At 33.7% G+C, this 20,904-nt stretch overlaps 1 protein-coding gene across 3 annotated transcripts in view; it reads left to right on the top strand.

Moving 5' to 3' along the window:
* Positions 1-20,395, top strand: part of LOC125658930 (uncharacterized) — a 55,962-nt gene extending 35,567 nt beyond the window's left edge. The window contains exons 9-11 of one of the 3 annotated variants that reach the window (XM_048890391.2): positions 2,302-2,356; positions 8,959-9,042; positions 19,065-19,119. In XM_048890391.2, coding sequence (XP_048746348.1) covers positions 2,302-2,356; positions 8,959-9,029 — 126 coding nt within the window. In that variant the 3' untranslated portion in view covers positions 9,030-9,042; positions 19,065-19,119. Of the gene's footprint in view, positions 1-2,301; positions 2,357-8,958; positions 10,470-19,064 lie in introns of those variants that run through there. The other 2 variants (XM_048890392.2, XM_056149681.1) reach the window with 2 other exon arrangements.
* The last annotated feature ends 509 nt before the right edge of the window (positions 20,396-20,904 follow it).

Raw genomic sequence — 20,904 nt, forward strand, 5'->3', positions numbered from 1 at the left:
TTAATAGTTATTTATTTTTTTTATCTTTAGTGTTACAAGACATGATTATGTATCCATTTTAAATAATGATTGATTTGTGTTGGTTATGTTGTCTTGACACTGACAGAAATATCAAGTTTAATTGAATAAATTTTAAGTGCAAAAAGGTCATGTTTAGAACACTATAGTTCAATAGCAAGCGTTGCGACCCCAGTTTTCTTTTTAATTTCCTAATTCTCCTTCAATGTAGAAATCAAAAATGTGCTTCCCAAAAAATTGACGTTACTCCAAATCTCAGGTGCGAACCTCTTTAATCGACGAATAGTTTCAACATTCATCATATTTAGTTCTATGTGACTTTAGTTTTTTGTCAGACATTGAACTTTTGATCTCACCCCTAAAGTAATAGATATACAAAACACATGCAAATGCAAACACATTAAAAAAAAGAATCCCTAACTTCAAACTAAAACTTATACCACTTAAGGAGTGTTTATATACCTGTCCAATACAACGTGCAACATGAAACATATGACACAATATTGGTGTCAAGGTGTGTTTATATACCTGTCCAATACAACGTGCAACATGAAACATATGACACAATATTGGTGTCAAGGTGTGTTTATATACCTGTCCAATACAACGTGCAACATGAAACATATGACACAATATTGGTGTCAAATTTAACAAGTTCGAGATATCGAAGTTTACCTGTACATACAAGGGTTGTCCGTAAAATTTGTGTACAGCCTTGATAAAAACTGACAAACATTGATAATTTAAAAATATATGAAACTATTATTTTCATTAAATTCATGTTTCATTTCATTAATATGCAAATTTTCATCACAAACAAAGCACAAATAGTTACAATTCTATCACATACAAAATAGATGCAAACTCATACCTGGAGCAATAAAATGAAAATCCTTGACGTTATCCGACGTCAAACGCTAAATACAGTTAACTTTTCTCATCGTATAGTCACTGTTCAACTTTAACCAGTTATCAATTTGTTCGGGTTTCATACGTAAAATAACATTTAACACTTCCTGTCTCAGATCTTGCAAATCATCGAACGTCTGTCTGCATAAAAACAACTTTATGTACAGAAAGTCCATTGGAGCTAAATTGGCCATCGGGTATTGCGTGTGTTAGAATAATTCCCTTCTGGTCCATAAAAAGAATGAACATATTCTTTCCGAGAGATTTTGTAACTTTCGCTTTTTTCGATGGAGGAGAGTTCATATTTTTCCATTGGCTAAACTGTTGCTTTGTTTCAGGATCTTCGTAGTGGAACTAGCTTTCGTCGGTTGTAATAATTTTGTCCAAAAACTTTGCGCCACCTCGGTTGAATTTTTTTAATAAACTGTTTTGACAATTCTACTCTCTTCGCCAAATTTTCATCTGTCAGAATTCTCGGCACCCATCGAGCACAGATACGACTGATATTTAGATCATGGGATAAAATTTCATGTACTACTGTAGTCTTTGAAATTCCGCATTTTCCTGCAATTTCATGAACTGTTAGTTGTCAATCACTGTCAATCACGTCACAAACTTCATTTTTTACAGCACTGCAATCTCGGAAAGATGGTCTTCCTTCACGCATGTCATCCCGTAAACTGCCCCTTCCGTCCGAAATTCTTCTCAAGTTCTATTCCACTTAAACACTTATGAATGGCTTACATTACAATGTTTATCCAACTTTATGGGTCTCTGTGGGTGTTTTTCCGATGTCTACACAAAGTTTTATCACTGCTCTCTGCTCCACCTTTTCCGAAAACGTATTTTTTTCAAACAATGACGATCCTGTCTTTATAGATTCTAACCACGATTCCTCTGCCATTTCGAAACTTGGAACGTGAAAATTTTGCAGGTGTGAAAATTTTGCAGGTGTGACGTTGAAACTATTGTCAACGTTATGATGTAAAAATCATCTCAATATCCGTGGAATTTTACAAAATACAAATGAAACGTATAAAATGATATACAACTTTTTTTATTAAAACTTTGCCGTGCTCCGGGTCACCATCTCAAGTCTAATAACGAAGTCATCCTTGTAATTATACATTTAAAATTGGATAAATTTTACATTTTATAATTCACATATTCATAAAGGATTATAGATTAGCTAATAATAAATATCTATAACGCTACTTTTATTTAAATTAAGGCTTTCACGAACTTTACGGACAACACTCATCATTCCACATTTCTTTTGTTTAGTACAGGATGATGTGCTATTTTAAACTTGCAATGCATAGAATAAAATTGGAAATAAAGAAAGGATTTAGTTAATATGTTCTGATTTTTCAGGATCCCAAGAATAAGCAATTCCTTCTGTGTGATGATCAGTTATTCAATGTTTTCAGTAAGTACTTTGAACTAAGCATCATGTTACTTCCTTTTGATTAAACTTTATGACATTCATATTTCATGTTTAATTCTGTTGTGTGTCGAAATCTTTGTCATATGTCCCAACAAAGTTGTATTGAATTGCATCTCGACTATTTATATGTATGTTTGTGTGTTTCTTGGTTTTCTCTTGTGTACAATATACATTTATATTAACAGCATTCTATGACAAAAATGCTGTCTTACATAACATCTGGGTAACAATAAGTTTAATCTGTTGCAATTTCAAGCACCAAGTATTTGGGGGAGGGGGGGGGGGTTGTTACTTGATTTTTAGCTCAAATGAGCTTTTATATAAAAGATCACCTGTTGTCCATCTGTCTGTAAACTTTTCACATTGTCGACTTCTTCTTCAGAACCACTGGGCTAATTTCAACCAAACTTGGCAAAAAGCATCCTTAGGTGAAGGGTACTCAAGTTTGTTTAAAAGAAGGGCAACACCCTTCTCCAAGGGGAGATAATCACAAAAATCTTCTCAAGAACCACTGGGCCAGGAAAGTTGAAATTTTCATGAAAGCTAGCTTTCTGACATAGTGCAGATTCTAGTTTGTTCAAATCATGGCCCCTGGGAGTAGGGTAGGGCCACAATAGGGGATCAAAGTTTTGCGTGTGGGTACATGTATATTATTAGAAAATCTTTTAAAATCTTCTTCTCAAAAATCATTGGGCTAGAAAAGTTCAAGTTTACACATGAAATTTAAGCTTCCTGATATAGAGTAGATCTAAGTTTTTGCAAATCATTATATCAGGGGATAGGGTTGAGCCACAATAGGGGATCAAATTGTTATATGCTGATATGTAGGGAATTTTTAAAAAAAAAAAAAATGTCTCTTAAACTATTAAAGCTAAGACTTTCATATTTCTCTATGGAAAGACCTTTTATGTGATGCTTTTAACTTTTTATATTGATATGACTTATTAAATACATGTATGTCCTGAACTATTTAAGGTAGATCTTTCATAATTATATTGTATATATATTTTTTATGGCAAGACCTTTCATTTGTTACATGATCTTTGTCCTTGTGACCTTGAACTTGGAGTTTGACCTACATTTAAGAAAACTTATGAAACACATGTATATCCAGAACTATTTTAGGCAGGGCTTTCTTTTTAAATATCTGACCTATTTAATATCTCTTTTTAAACTATTTAAGATATATATATTTTATATATTGCTTATGGCAATACCTTTTATTTCATATGACCTTTGACCTTGAAATTTGACCTATGTTAAGAAAAGGTACCTCTAAAATATCTTTGAGACTATCCAAGGTAGGGCTTTCATAGTTTGTATATAGATACGTTATGACAAGACCTTGTGATACAATTGTATGTGATCTTTGGACCTTAACATACTTTCTTAAAAACCTGACCTATTTAATATCTCCTGAACTATTTAAGGTAAAGCTTTCATATGTTGTATATAGGTTCTTTATGGCAAGGCATTGTTATACTTAGGTGTTTGACCTTGTGATCATGACCTGGAAGTTTGGCCTACTTTTAATGAAAATCTTACCTATTCAATATCTCCTAAACTATTTTAAGATGGAGCTTTCATATTTTATATAATTATATTATATGGCAAGGTCTTCATATCATTCCACGATCTATGACCTTGTTACCTTTGTCTTATCCAGAACAGCAAAATCATGTTAGTCATTGGTGTTGAGGCATCTTTGTGTCATGTGAATTCATTTTCAGTTATGTTGTAATATTTTGGGGCCAATATGGGGGGGGGGGGGGGGGGGGTAAAGTTTTCATGGGATAATGACATTGATAAAAAAAAATCTTATAAAATTCACAACAGCTGGACAATGGCAGGGCCAGGGTGACTCAGATGAGCGATGTGGCCCATGGGCCTCTGCAAACAAAATAGTAAAATGGTAATTTTGTAATTTAATTAACCATCTTAATTTTGCACAGTCACAAATTAAACTTTTGAATAGCACATTTTACCTGAAGGATGCTTGAAACGTGATGTACGAGGGTTGTCCCAGAAAGTCCTAGACAATGTTAATAATTTTCGAAATATGCATCAAATCCAAAAGATTTTTTACATGAGAAAACTTTTACTTATTCTAAACAAAAATATAAAATTTGAAATAAGTAATAAAAGAGATAAATAGGATGTTACTGAATAAAAAGATATATATCTACATTGTTGGCGCACGTCCAAAAATAAGTAGATATTTAATTTCTTTGTACCTCTGATTTAGATGAAAGCAAATAGTTTCATATTAAATATCTCTCATTCAAATTTATATCGATGGAATCAGTTATCTTTTTTGCGTAATATATACTGGTTTTATATAAAACCGCAGGACATCATAACAGACAGAGAAGTGATGCCATTTATAAACGTACCTGTAATGAAATTTGTGCAATATGATGACGTCAACGCCATTCTTGGCGCACGAGAAAATATTATGTAGGTCATTGTTTGACCCCCCCCCCCCCCCCCCACTCAAAGAAACACGAGATGGAAAGCACATCAGATCACCAGAATGTTAGCGGGGCATTAGTGTTTAAAGGGCACACTATATTTGTGAAGGGAATGACGTAAGAACCGAAAATGGGAAGGCCATAAAAAAGAAAATGAAAACCGCGAAATCCTGAAAGTAAATAACGTCATGTAATGGACGAAGATGAAGTTTGAGCGCTGACAGCTATGATCATATGTTTTTTATTTGCGTTCTACGGTCATTATGAAAAAGATATTATTGTGAAACTTTGTAAACGAAATTCCAAAATGATGCTTTTAAATTACAAAAGAAAATTAATATTTTTTTCTAACGAATAAACGAGTTATTGACATCGTTTACGACTTTTTGCGACAACCCTTGTATATACATGTATATATATAGATATATTCAATAAATTCTTTTTTCTTGGTATCGGGGTAGAATAAAGTCAAAAAATAAAATCCAATACTCAAACTTTTATCTATAGCGCTTTCACCCTGCAAGCTCGTCAGTAGATTTTTAAACAATGTAAACAAGTTCCATTATGACGTCATCCTCGTGACGTTATGTCGGCAACGTTAAACATAATACAGTCATGATTGTTACATCAGAACATTATAATGTTAATGTTAGGCACTTTTAAAAATACAGGCATATTTAAAACAGTTCAGTCTATAAGTTTTAAGCACCTCTCAATTCCTGTACATTAAAAGAGACATTCTATGTAAAATGTACATGTTAAATAACACGAAGTAAAAATATTAACAGTTTAGTTTCGGCTTAAACAGTTTTATGAAATAGTTTTCCTAGGCTCTGCGTAATTGTTCATTTTCCTCTTTTACTTTGTAAAATGGGAAAATATAAAAACTGCCTTCCCCGCACGAATCAAAATGTCCGCTACACGGTGTGTTTCTTATTGTAGGATTTCTGATCTGTTGTTTATGTACACGAACACGGTCAGCCAATTTGGTTCCTGTTTGACCTATATAGTTTTCTCCACATGTAGGGCACGTCATACAATAAAGTAGATTTTTAGATTTACACGTCATAGTTGAATTTACATTGAAGTTCATTCCGTTTTTGAAAGTTATGGAGTGGCCGGTTTGTATAAATTGGCAAGTACCGCATCGTGGATTCTGACGTCACAATCATGACTGTATTATGTTTAACGTTGCCGACATAACGTCACGAGGATGACGTCATAATGGAACTTGTTTACATTGTTTAAAAATCTACTGACAAGCCCGCAGGGCGAAAGCGCTATAGATAAAAGTTTGAGTATTGGATTTTATTTTTTGACTTTATATATATATATATATATATATATATATATATATTTGTATTCACCTGAGGATGGATGTTAAAATCCAGAAAGCGCTAGTGATTTAAATATATTTTGGAACTGCATATTTTCCTGCTTTTTTATTTAATTATTTTGACTGTGTGATATCAACTCTTTCTATTTGGAATATATATATACATGACTGTATATATCTATATGGAACTGCGTATTTTTCTGCTTTTTTATTTAATTATTTTGACTGTGATATCAACTCTTTCTATTTGAATTATATTTTATATATATATAATTATACAATAGATTATTTTTTCTTGGTATCAGGTATAAAGTAAAAAAAATAAAATCCATTACACAAACTTTTATCTAGTATAGCACTTTCCTCTGCGAAAAATCTACTGACAAGCCAGTAGGGCGAAAGCACTATAGATAAAGCTTTAAAGCACTAAAACTAAAAATGACCAACGACACGAACAACAGTGAATTGTCAAATATTCGGGACAACCTGTCCCTTCTTCAGGATGATAGAATATTTACATAGAAAAGTGAGGAAACTGAAACTACAACTAAACTACAAAAGCTTATAACAAACAAAACGTCTACATATTAAAATTATCGAGTGTAACATGTGGCAATAGAAAAGATTGTTCCTATCGAGCGTCAAGACTACACTGAACTAATCAGTCTTACGCTGGATCAAGTCATAAACAAAGAACAAGTTAACTAATCAGTATCCTTAAAGGACACATCTCATATGTTTTCAAAGTAACTATATAAAATTACATCCATTTTGTCTTCTTTATGCTTATAGTAATTAATTCTAATAGTTTGTTCGCCGAAATTTTGCGATAATTGACCATAATACAGACTTAAATCTAAGCCCCGATTTCAAAAAGTCTAGTTAATTAGCTGGGTAGTCACGTACGTGGTACAATGATGTCACATGCACCCTTTGGATTGTGAAAGTAGTGTGAGATATTATTAAAAACTCAGCTTTTAGGGACCTAATTTATTCACCATGGGCAACATTCAAATCCATGTTGACAAATTTTCCAAGTTTTATATGGTTTCGCCAGCAGTGCACACATATAGCGATGTAAATACCCAAATATAGCGAGGAAAGCATGTATGATATCAGCAGTATTGCGAGTAAATAATGTTCATATGGGTCGCTGTCTACAAACTGTTTGGTAATGTTCGTCCTTTATACATCTGTAATTGGCACTGTTTTTCCTATAAATACACAGTGCAATTATTATCTATTTCTGCATGTTATTGATCATAACCCAATATGTATCGATGCAGAGAGAAAGAGCACAGAAAAATCCTGGATGCATCGTTTGAAATCATATTTCATCCAGGTGGAATGAATAATTTGAATGATTTCACGTGCATGAATCCAGGATAAATCCTTAGTTAAAATCAGTTTCCACAGCCTAATCGCCAAAATTCACCCGATAAGATATCTTATTTTGTATGATTATAGATACAATTCGTTTCCCTCTTTTCAAGGCTCTGACCTTGAGTTCCTTAATTTAGCCATAACGAGGATTCCCAAAATTGCGATTATTGTTTGACCTTCAATACTTCCTAATTCTGTTAGAATATTATAAGAAATCATTACAATTATGAATTTATATAGCTCTCTCTCTTTCATATTCTAGTCTCGACATTGCGGCTTTTGTTCTCTTTTTTTAAAAAGTGATAATAAGAAAAAAATGTATTGACCTTGAAGACTAGTATATCATCATTATTATATCATCTTAAGACCTCTAAACTATGTTAAAACATTATTCTAAATTAACATAAGTTCGGATTCGCATAGCTCTTTATGTTGCGATATCAGAATTTCTAGATTGCGGATTTAATTTGTCTGACCTTGAAAAATATATTAGCTTGAAATATAATACAGTATCTTTTTCCTTAGACTTCTCTCCCACTCACCTTTTGGATTGTTGATTTATGCGAGATCTGTGTCTATTGATTGACTTTCTTGTTTAATCGTGTTCTCCTGGCAATCATATTATTTTTCGTTGTCAGCACTGTTTACCATATCTAAATCAACAATGGTACGGACTACCAAATATTGTTTTGAACTTAATCACTCCATATCATTGTCTTCCCACCATTTTATTTCATAATCACATTGTATTGGATGTTTTCCCTCTAAATTTGTATGATTTCTGTAATGTTGAAGAATAATTATATTTTTATCCCGAACCGACCATGGTACAAACTCTTTACACCATCGTCTTTAAACACGCTTTACAAAGAAACCATTTTTCTCACTCAGTACAACAGTGTATCATTCTTGTTACCAATGTAGATTATTGATACTTGTCGTTTCTTCGTGGTGTGTGTTATTTGCTTATGTAATATATGTCTCTTGACAAAGACGCAAGTAGTGTTGAAAATTTGAGTTTTAAATAACCAACAGTGTCATAGCCTTTTCAGTGCTTTTATATATATATATATATATATATATATTTATATAATTATTTTAAAATGTAACGCCTGAAGATTATAAAATGAAAGCGCTTGCGTTAAATTTTTAACTTTGTGTACTGTTTATTCTATTTCTTTTAATATTTATATATATATATATATATTTATACATGTATATATACCATACATTTTTAAAACTGTAACAACAACATACTTCAATCTTTGTTTACACAACATATGATAAACTCTCTATAATGAGCTGTTGTCATAATGTATAACCTTAAAAGAAATTTCGGGGGGAATCGTGAATCTGTCCTTTTAAGCACTGGTGTTTTATTACTGAATTTGTAGAGAAAAAGAGAGTGAAAACATTTGGGATGATGAAAATCTTAAGAAACCACATATATGATCTACAGGACTAATGCCTTTTACATGGTGAGCATTTTGTTTTTCAAATGTGTACTGCATATGTGTAATTAACCTTTTATCTGAAATTATTCAGGATGGTTTGGATTCATTTATATATACAGACCTTGAAGCATGTTATTCGTGGTCTTTGGTTATCAAGTCTTCCAACAGTCTGTTGGAATTCCCATGGGCACGAATTTTGCTCCTTTGTTAGTTGACCTGTTTTTATATTCCTATGGAGCATAATTTATTTTTAAAAACTTCTACGTGAGAAGAAAAAAATCTCTTGCTGTGGCCTTCATTTCAAATTTAGATATATTGACGACGTTTTATCTATTAGCAATAATAACTTTCATTCATATGTCGATTCGATTTATCCCTGTGAATTCGAAATAAAAGACACCACATAGTCATCTACTTCTGCTTCATACTTAGATATTTTATTGAAAGTAGATACTAACGGCAAACTAACAACTCAACTTTATGACAAACGGAATGATCTCAGCTTCTCCATTGTCAGTTTCCCAAATTTTTGTAGCAATATTCCATTATCACCTGCATATGGTGTTTATATCTCTCAAATGATTCGATACGCAAGAGTTTGTTCTGCATATGGTCAGTTTTTAAATCGAGGCAGGCTACAGACAAACAAGTTGATGGTGCAGGGGGTTTCAGTAGTCGCGTTTAAAGTCAGCATTTCGCAAATTCTATGGTCGTTATAACGATCTAGTTTGCCAATACAACCTATCATTGGGTCAAAGGCTGTCTGACGTGTTTCATACCGATTGTTAGACCGTTCTTGGCACACTGATTTTGACTATGGATAACTCCGTTTACCTGATCAAGATATAGGGTTCACGGCGGGTGTGACCGGTCGACAGGGGATGCTTACTCCTCCTAGGCAGCTGATTCCACCTCTGGTGTGTCCAGAGGTCCGTGGTTGCCCAACTCTCTAATTTGTATTGCAATTGCTTATAGGAGTTATGAGATTGATCACTGTTCGTTATCTACACCTTTTATTACACCACTTACACAGAATGGTATGGTATGCTTTATACAAAATGCATGCTGCCTGCTTTGTTAACGGTCTTCATGAAATGGTAGGTGCGGCTTGCATATTTTATGAACATTCTGTATGAAATGGTAGACATGGTTTAGATTCAACTTGAAGTTAGTTCAAATCAAAGCCCTTCAGGATAGGGTGAGGCCACAACATGGGATTAAAGTATTGCATGGTGATATATAGGAAAAATCTCTAAAACTCTTATCAGCAGCAGCAGTGCCATAATTACATGTACTCATATGAATATGCAGGGCCATGATTACTCATATGAATATGCAACCATCCCCTAGTAGTTCAGATTCAAGTTTGGTCAATTGTAATCCCCGCGGATAGGGTGAGGCCGCAATAGGGGATCAAATTATTTTTTATCATAGGAATATATTAGGAAAAATCTTTTAAAATCTTCTCAGTTATTATGCCCCCTTCAAAGAAGAGGGGCATATTGCTTTGCACCTGTCGGTCGGTCTGCTCAATATCTTAAGCACCATTCACTTGATCGTAATGATATTTCAAATGTGGGTAGGTTATGAGTAGAAAAGGACCCCTTTTAATTTTCAGATCAAAAGGTCAAGTTCAAGGATCAATCCACTCTGGACATAGGAAGACGCTATCCACTCAATATCTTGAGAACTCTTTGCTTGACAGACATCAAACTTGGTACACTGGTACATCTTCAGGAGTTAATGACTCCTATTGATTTTTAGATAACATGGTCACAGGTCAAGGGTCAAACTGGACTTAGGAATATACTGTCCGCTAAATATCTTGAGAACTCTTTGCTTGACAGACATCAAACTTGGTACGCTAGTACATCTTCAGCAGAAGATGACCCCTATTGATTTTATGGTCAAAGGTCAAGGGTCAAACTGGACATAGGAACATACTACATCTGTGCAATATCTAGAGAACCCTTTGCTTGACAGACATCAAACTTTGTACATTGGTACATCTTCAGGAGTAGATGACCCTTATTGATTTTGAGGTCACATGGTCAAAGGTCAAGGGTCAAACTGGATATAGTAATAATATATTGTCTTTTATATTTTAAGAATCATTTGCTTGATTGACACCAAACTTGGTACACTGGTATAGCATAAGGACCCCTATTGATTTTTAGGTCACATGGTCAATCCAATCTAAACATAGGAAGATATATTGTCTGCTGAATATTTTGAAATGGTTGGGCACTACTATCAATTATATGATGCATGTGTATAACCCTTTTCAATTTTGCACCATGGGGGGCATATATGTTTAACAAACATTTCTTGTTTGAAATGGTTTGGCACTACTATGAATAAAATGTTGCATGTGTATAACCCTTTTCAATTTTGCACTATGGGAGGCATACATGTTTTACAAATATTTCTTGTTTAGATATAGATTCCTTATGGCAAGATACATGTATGTCATTTGATGCCATGGTATTTAACCTTGAAGTTTAACCCAAATTTCAAAACATTATTGAAACTTTAACTTTGCTCATAACTTTAATGGTGAGTGATATATCTTTCATATTTGATGTCTGCATTCCTTGTGACAAGACCTCTCTTTTGGTACAAAAGTTTTGATCTTACAACCTTGACCTTTGATTTTGACCACTTTTAAAGGTAGCTCACTACACCAAAATTTTATTTAATTCCTTGTTAAAACACCTCTTATGAAGTATGATTTCACCATCAAAAGTATTTTATATGAATTTTTTGGTGATTTTTCCCAGAATGATAAAAAAGGTGTTTTCTTTGCAAACAAGATACTCTAGAGTCAAAATTTCGCTGTGATTTGGTACATGGTATGAATATCTAATAACACATACCCAAAAGACTCAGATATGGTAGTATGAATTTTTTAGAAAAAAATATTTATGAAAATTGAAATCGTTATTTGTTGATATTTTTTTTAAATCTACGGATAAAATCTTCAAAAAGCATGGCAGTTAGAAAATAGATTTTCCAAAGAATATTTTGAAAGGAAATTGAAACAAATTGGCCAAACTCCATATATATTTCACTGTTTTCAAACGAGAGAAAAAAGCATCGATCTCGATCAAAATTGATAGAAATCACTGAAATAATCATACTGTTGCTAATTGTATGCACTTTTCATCAAGAAATAAATTTCATTTATAAGTTCATTTAATGTGTAAATCATTTTACATCAAGGGAATGTAGTTTTCTGATTACAATGTTCTCTATGACTACATTTTTATAATTCCAAGCGGGCTTGGTTCAAATATGAAAAATTGTAGTATTTCTGAATTTTGACCATTTCATTTCAATTTGTTTGAAATATATTTTGCTGATATATCTGTTTTTTAATTAACATGTTTTTTGAAGATTTTATCCATAGATTTAAAAAATATTAGCAAATAACATTTTAGATTTTCATAAATATTTTTTTATTAAAAAAATTATAACATCTATCTGAGTGGTTTAGGCATGTGTTCGTAGATATTCATATTATGCATCAAATCACAGCAAAGTATCTTATTTGCAAACAAAGCACCTTTTTTATCATTCTGGGATAAATCACAAGAAATTCATATAAAATACTTGAGACCTTGTATGACTCTTTCGATGGTGAAATCATACTTCATAAGAGGTGTTTTAACGAGCCATTGAATAAAATTTTAGTGTAATGAGCTATCTTAAGCAATATTTCTTAAACTGATTAAGTTAGGGCTTTCATATTTTGTATATAAATTCCTTATGGCAAGACCTCTCATTTCATGCCATCATTGATTTGTGACCTTGTATTGTAGTATCTCATGACGCTTTAGAGCTACGGTAGTTTGGGGCCACAGTGTGGGATCAAAATTTCATTCATCTTTAGGACCTATTGCAACTGGTTGTCCTCCGTCATCCTGCATTGTTTAACTTCTTCATAACTACCATTCCAATTCTTTTCAAAATTGGTATGAAGCATCTTTGGAACAAGGGGGACTTAAATTGTAAATTTCAGGACCCCTCGGGCCTTAGGGGTGGGGCAAAAACTGCCCATAATTGACCAATTTTCAAAACTCCTCTTCTCTAGAACCACACATTTAAGAAAAACTAAATGCATAGTGATGTAGAGCAGGAAGGCCTCTACCAAAATTGGAAATTTCATGATCCCCGGGGTAGGGGTTTTGACCCCAGGATGGGGCCAAACTTAGTAGTTTTTATATGTAAAACATTTAATTAACATCTTCTTTAGTGCTGTTGATACTAAATTGAAACTATAATAGCTATTTCGAAAGAGTATGTAGTCCTTTACCAAATTTGTAAATTGCATGATCCTAGGGGTAAGGGTTTGGTTTCAGGGTGGTTTGAAGGACTTATTTAAGTTTGCTGATACTGTATAACTTTCAAAAAGCAGAAAAGGATGTACAAAAAATGGTGAATTTCACAACCCAGGGTTTTGACTTTAGGATGGGTCCAAATTAGTCATATCTTTTAATACACATATTATATTTTGTAAAGCCTTAAAATTTCATCAGTGTATGCACTTTTGAGGGCATTAAAGTTTTAAGAACACATCTTGTTTTAAGCTGTTGGTGAACATTAGAATTTAGCTTAGATATTCAGAACAGGAATTTTTTTGTAGATTTCATAGCCCTTGGGAGTATTGATACTTTTCACTAGTGCTCGGGTGACTGATGAGGCATGTGGGAGTATTGATACTTTTCACTAGTACTCGGGTGACTGATGAGGCATGTGGGAGTATTGATACTTTTCACTAGTACTCGGGTGACTGATGAAGCATGTGGGAGTATTGATACTTTTCACTAGTGCTCGGGTGACTGATGAGGCATGTGGGCCTCTTGTTTGATGTTTCTTTTCATTTTGCTTTGTTCCTTCTTATCCTTCTTGTTGACTGCATGGCTACGATGTCTAGATGCACCCCCTCCTCACCCAAAAATATGTTTCAGTTGCTGAGAAGTTTTTATTTAATTATTGTCTTATCTGTTGTCATACAAATATATAATTAGAATGTGTCGGCACAACACGAATGCCCCCCCCCCCCCCCCCCCCCCCCCCCCTTGCATTAAAGTAAAAAATGGGTAATCCATCGAAGTATAGCATTGAATTTTGTATTCAGATCAACAAACTGGAACAAAACTCAAATTTGATCTGTAACTCGATCATCAATTTACACCTGCATACAAAAATGAATTCAATATCTCAAGGCGTTTAGAAAAAAAGTTCGAAAAACTGATCATAACAGTAATTATTCTGCATTAAAGGGGCACAACTCCATCAAAATACCAAAAAAATCAATTCATTATCTGAAAGTGGTTAGATTAAAAAGTCAGGAAAACTGATCATAAGACTAAATTTTAGCTCACCTGACCTGAAAGCTCAAGTGAGCTTTTTTGATCACCTGTTGTCCGTCGTCACTCCGTCTGTTTGTCCGGCTGTATACTTTTCTTACTTTCGACTTCTTCCCTAGAACCACTAGGCCAATTTAATCAAACTTGGTACAAATCATCCCTTGGTGAAGGGGATTCAAGTTTGTTCAAATGAAGGACCATGCACCCTAGAAAGGGGAGATAATCATAGAAATGCAAAAATAGGGTGGGGTCATTTAAAAATCTTCCTCTCAAGAACTACCGAGCCAGAAAAGCTGAAATTTACATGAAAGCTTCTTGACATAGTGATGATTCAAGTTTGTTAAAATCATGACGCCCAGTGGTAGGATGGGGCCACAATAGGGGATCAAAATTTTACATGTACATGTATATAAGAAAATCATCTTCTCCAGAACTAATGGGCCAATTTGAACCAGACTTGGTACAAAACATCCTTGGGTGAAGGGGATTCAAGTGTGTTCAAATGAAGGGCCATTCCCCCATTCAAAGGGGAGATAATCACAAAAATGCATAAATAGGGTGGGGTCATTTAAAAATCTTCTCAAGAACCAATGAGCTAGAAAAGCTGAAATTTTGCATGAAAGCTTCTTGACATAGTGATGATTCAAGTTTGTTAAAATCATGACCCCCAGTGGTAGGATGGGGCCACAATAGGGAATCAAAATTTTACATGTGAATATATAGGGAAAATATTTAAAAGTCTTCTTCTCAAGTTTACATTAGAGTGGAGATTTACCTGAAAGCTTCCTGGTATAAAGTAGATTCAAGTTTGTTTAGATTATGGCCCCCGGGGGTACGATGGAGACATAATACGAGGTCAAATTTTACATAGAAATATATAAGGCCAAGTAAAATTAATTAGTAGATTATCATTCAAACTTCACAAAAAACTGGGGCGGGTGGGAGGATTTAATTTTTTATTTTTTATTTTTCGCCATGGTATTCTTGACCTCGAAAATGCCTTCTCTCATAATTACATGTGTATTTGGGTTTCTAAAAGGCAAAGTGAAACAAAGTATGTTTACGATACCAGACCGGACATAAAAATATCTGGAAATCGTAATTTTGAAAAATAAAAAAAAATCGGGGCGGGGCGATTTTCGAGGGGCGGGCGGGAATGATAATCTACTAATTAATTTTACTTGGCCTAAGGGAAATCTTTAAATATCTTCTCAAGAATCACCAAGCTAGAAAAGTTTACATTTGCATGAAAGCTTCCTAACATAGTGCAAATTCAAGTTTGTTAAATCCATGGTCCCTGGGTACACAATAGGGGATCAAAGTTTTACATACAAAATCTTCTTCTCAAGAGCCATGGGGCCAGAAAACTTTATATTTGCATGAAAGCTTCCTGATGTAGTGCAGATTTAAGTTTGGTAACATCACGGCCCCCGGGGATAGGGTGAGGGCCACAATAGGGGATCAAAGTTTTACATACCAATCTACATGTATAGGGAAAATCTTCTAAAATCTTCTCTTCAAGAACCACTGGGTCAGAAAAGTTTACATTTACATGAATTTCAAAGCTTCAAGTGCAGATTCAAGTTTGCAACTTAACACAGGCCAACAGGCCTTATCGGTCACCTGGGTACTAGTGAAAAATTATCACTACTCCCAAGGGCTATGAAATCTAGAAAATATTTCCTGTTTTGAATGTCTAAGCTGAATTTAAACATTTACCAAAAGTATAAAACAAGATGTGTTCTTACAACTTAAATGCCCTCAAAAGTGCATACACTGATGGAAGGCTTTACATATTATAATAGGTGTATAAACATTAAAAGATATGACTAATTTGGACCCATCCTAGAATCAAAACCCTGGGTTGTGAAATTCACCATTTTTTGTACATCCTTTTCTGCTATTCCTTACTAATAGTATGCATTTAGAGTTTATTCAGTATCAGCAAACTTACACATAAAGCACTATATACTAAGTTTGGCCTTACCTTACTAAATTGAACTTACTATGTAGTGTTTGTAAAACGCTTAAATAACATCTTGTTTAGTGATATCGATACTAGCTTGAAACTAAATGGTTATTTAGAAAGAGCAGGTATAGTCCTTTACCAAAATTAAAAATTTGATGATCCCCGGGGTAGGGATTCTGACCCCAGGGTGGGGCCAAACTTGGTATATGATATTCGTGTGTAAGTTTGTTGAATCAGATACTGTATAAAATCTAAATGCATACTTAGGAATAGCAGAAAAGGATGTACAAAAAAAATGGTGAATTTCACAACCCAGGGTTTTGACGCTAGGATGAATGGGTCCATATTAGTCATATCTTTTAATGTTTTGATGTTAATACACCTATTATGATATGTAAAGCCTTTATCAGTGTATGCACTATGAAGTTTTAAGAACACATCTTTTTTTATACTGTTGGTGAACATTAGAATTTAGCTTAGATATTCAGAACAAGAATTTTTTTCTAGATTTCATAGCCCTTGGGAGTAGTGATACTTTTTCACTAGTACTCGGGTTACCAATGAGGCTTGTGGGCCTCTTGTTGATGATTAAAGAGGAGCAATTTACCATGTCGGACGTGAACAATCTTTTTGAAATAAATCATTATCATTTCTTTCTGAACCCTTTATAAGATCAAGAATATTACCATTATAATGAAATTTCGTGTTTAAAATACCCCCAGGAAAAACCAAATAATGCCGAAAAAATCAAAGTGATGCCTAAAGTTTCTTGCAGATTGTTCACAAAGCATGCAAACCACTCCTACCGTTTCATGGAAACCCCCTGTTCACTAAAGGTATCACACCGGTAATTATTTTCACTATATATTAATATAGAGGGAAAAAATCATTAAAAATCAGTTTACAGAATTGATGCCGAATAACGCAGTTGGAAACATTCTATGTTACCTATCTCGTCTGCCGACACCAGAAAAACAACACCCTACGCAGCATTTTCGGGGAAAAATTACCCGCAAACAAGACCTACCCTCAAATCCAAATAGTTCCTTTGTATACACTTGGTTATTTCTACAAATTACACAATTTTCCCTAAATCAGGGTACAAAATTATGAGAAAAGAAGAAGAGGAAATAAGAAAAATCGTGCAAGGAAAAAAAAAATATGGAACTACAATTGACAAAGTTCATTTTGATTGGACAATTACCAGTGTGATACCTTGAAGTGGTCAGCGTTCAGTGTAAACTGTCCAGCATTCTGTGCAAACCGTTTACTGTTCCGTGCAAGAATCGTTTCGTAGTATTCTGTGCAAGTGATGTAGTTGTACGCTCGTTCTTGAATTACTCAAATTGTGTCTCGATCATTCCTCTCATAATATTGAGGCATGGTAGGACCATCAAAATTGGTTAGTAGATTCATGGGGGGGGGGGGGGGGGGGGGGGGGGGGGGGGGGGCAAAAGTTGGGTACTGATCTCATTTTGAAATTTTATGGTTATGCCTATACAAACTACAACTTTTAGGACTATCAAACATGGTCAGCTGATGCATATTGTGGAGAAAGGTCTGTCGTGGCTCTGATATAGAGCACTCTAGCTTCCTGGAATTTTTGGCTGTACATAACTGAAATCATTTCTGGAGCATATCTCTCATACTCTGAGGTCTAAGACCATCTAATTTTGTCAGTGGATGCATCTTGGAGGGAGGGTGTGTCATAAAGCAAATATAAGTCACTGTGTTCTCCTTCTGGAACTTATGGCTATATACATACTCAAATTGTGTATGAATCATTTGGTCATCTTGGAGGAAGGTGTGTTGTGAATCAAATATTTATCACGATGGCTTCAATTTTGTCCTCCCGCCACAATAACACATAAGGGAAGATAGAAATGAAATGCCAGTGTCAGTGTGTCTCGGTGTCAGTGTGTCTCTCTGTCACACTTGATTTTGTGGATGCAACTCCTCGAAAACCGCTTAACTGTAGGATTGTTAATCACCATATGTAGTTGATCATATTGCGCCACCATTTTGATTCTACAAATTTTACAGGAGTTATGGGACTTTTGCGCTTCCAACTTTTTTTTCGGCAGCGAGGGACATATGGCAACGTGTAGCTATCTTGTAAAATTTTATGGCTATATATTTACAAATTGTATCCAGATCATATCTTGAGCATTGCGAGGCCTAGAACCATCATACTTGTTCAGTTGATGCATCTTGGGCGGAAGGTGTGTCTCATGAACCCTAAAGTAAGTCATGGTGACTTCATTTTGAAAATGCAATTTACAGCATCATAGCCTGTGAATTCAAGTATGCATAGATTTATGCATCATATATGCATGTTGTAAATGGGTGTATCATGTACCCTTGCGGTTCACTTCATTATTGCATACTTTGTAATCTGAAGTTAAATTAATGGGGATAATTAAAGAACAAGTTTGCAAGATTTGGAAATTTTTTTTATAGATAATCAAGGTTTGATTCCATGAAGTATAATCTTTTCCATCATCAATAATTTACAGTTTCGTTGGAAAGTTATTTCATGGAAATTAATTCTTTTACTTTGAAACATAAAAATTGTGTATTTCATTGTGGTTTGAAATTGATGTGATAGCTACTCACAAAATCTATGAAAATGTTTTTCCCATGATATCTAGTGATTCTACAGTATTGTGCAACACTACAGAATTATGTCTATATATTTATTTCAGTTTTGGAATGGAAAAAAATCCAGTTGTTGATCCCCACAGTGCATTGTTACAACACACAGTCTGTTAACTAGTCAGAGACTAGGCTGATCAGAGTGAAAGTGTGTTTGAATGGAAATCTTGTTGATTTAACTACATTCAGGGCCAGCAAATGATAAAAGACATTTAAGTTGTAAATTTCATTAGTCTGTAATAATTTTTGTAACTTTCATTTATTTTTTTTTCTTTCACATTTCCTTCATCTTTGAAAAAAAAAGTTGCATTTGTAGTTCATAAACTTTTTCATGATCCAGATGTGTTTTGCATTTTTTTCTTCATATGATTGAATCCATTGTTTGATGAGTCTCATATATGTACATTGTGACACCAATCATTAGAATGGATGAACTTGAAGTCTTATAAATGTGAGTTTGTTAATTCTTTAATCACCTCTTGAATATTTTGGAATAACATGCAAGAATATACATATATTTTGTTTCGATACTCACAGTAATATAGTTTCATGTTATTTTCTGGAAGAGACTAGTCTCTTTTATCAGAGAAAAACAGGGGTTTTGGGTTTTTTTTTTAAAAGGTTACTGGTCTTCATCAGTCATGTTTTTCATCATAGCAATGTAACGTTACATTGCTATGATGAATAAACACGACTGAAGAAGACCCCAGCAACATGGTTGAAATATTTCAAGAAAATTTTTAGAGTTTATATATTCAGATGAGCATATATTTGGGAGTCAAATTAAGCCAATTGATGTGAACTCAATGCCTGTCTGAATGCATGGCTTTACATATACACTGCAGTAGTGTACAAGCATAAACCTTGTGCTTCTGTAAAATTTTATTTTGATAGAATACATTGAACGGAAGTTAGGTGTATTTTTAATTTCTAATCAATTTGATTATGTTCAAAGATATGAAAGATAAGAAAATTTAGTCTTTCTTTAACACTTTAGTTTTATAGGGCCCAGAAAAGCTGGTATCATGCATAGAACTTTTTTGTTTTCAAATCACAATACAATTATAACACATTTGAAATAGCAAAAGAATTGAAATGAAACATAGTTACATGATGTATACAGTTTACAAGTTTATATGAGGGCAATTAAACAAGTATTTCGATTTGAATCTGGAAGGGGAAGCTCTACAAACTAGGCCGACCTATAAGTGTATACATACTATTGATGTGTTCAGGAAATAAACATAATTAGCTGTTTGTGCACCATTGGTTTATCTTGATTATACATGTATCACGTGTGTATAAAATCATTATGAATGATGTATATTTTATGAATGTTGCTTTTTCACAATTTATGTGAATAAATAATACTATTCATCCATTTAATATTCTTTTGAGAATGGCAAGTCTTGAAGTTATGATGGTACAACCTGTCTGACTTAAAAGCCACTTTCTCATGTTAAGAATGGTGAATTTTGTCAGGTAACCGCTATCATTGCACCAAAATAAATTTATATATGTAACTAGTATACATGAAATGAACAATGTAACATTCGAGTGAAAGATGCTGGAAAAGAAGGTGGCATTTTAAATTTGTTGAAATTGTGTCTTATGATATTTCAGCTTCTATTGCTGCCCATGAATTCTTCATCTGTATTATTCTGTGAAAAGTCAATATATTTATGTTGAAAACAGTATTGTTTGTACAAATACATGCACTTTTTTTTAGCTCATTTGAGCTGATCTCCTAGTGTCCCTCGATCTTTCTTTAAACTTTACATAGTTTTACTTCTCAACCAAGCTTGCCTTAAAGCAAAGGGATTTTAAAATTGTACAAATGAAGAGCTATGCCCCTTTCAAAGCATATATTGTTAGAAAAAATAGTGAAAT

This window comes from Ostrea edulis, chromosome 9, assembly GCF_947568905.1.
Source record: "Ostrea edulis chromosome 9, xbOstEdul1.1, whole genome shotgun sequence".
Lineage (NCBI taxonomy): Eukaryota > Metazoa > Mollusca > Bivalvia > Ostreida > Ostreidae > Ostrea > Ostrea edulis.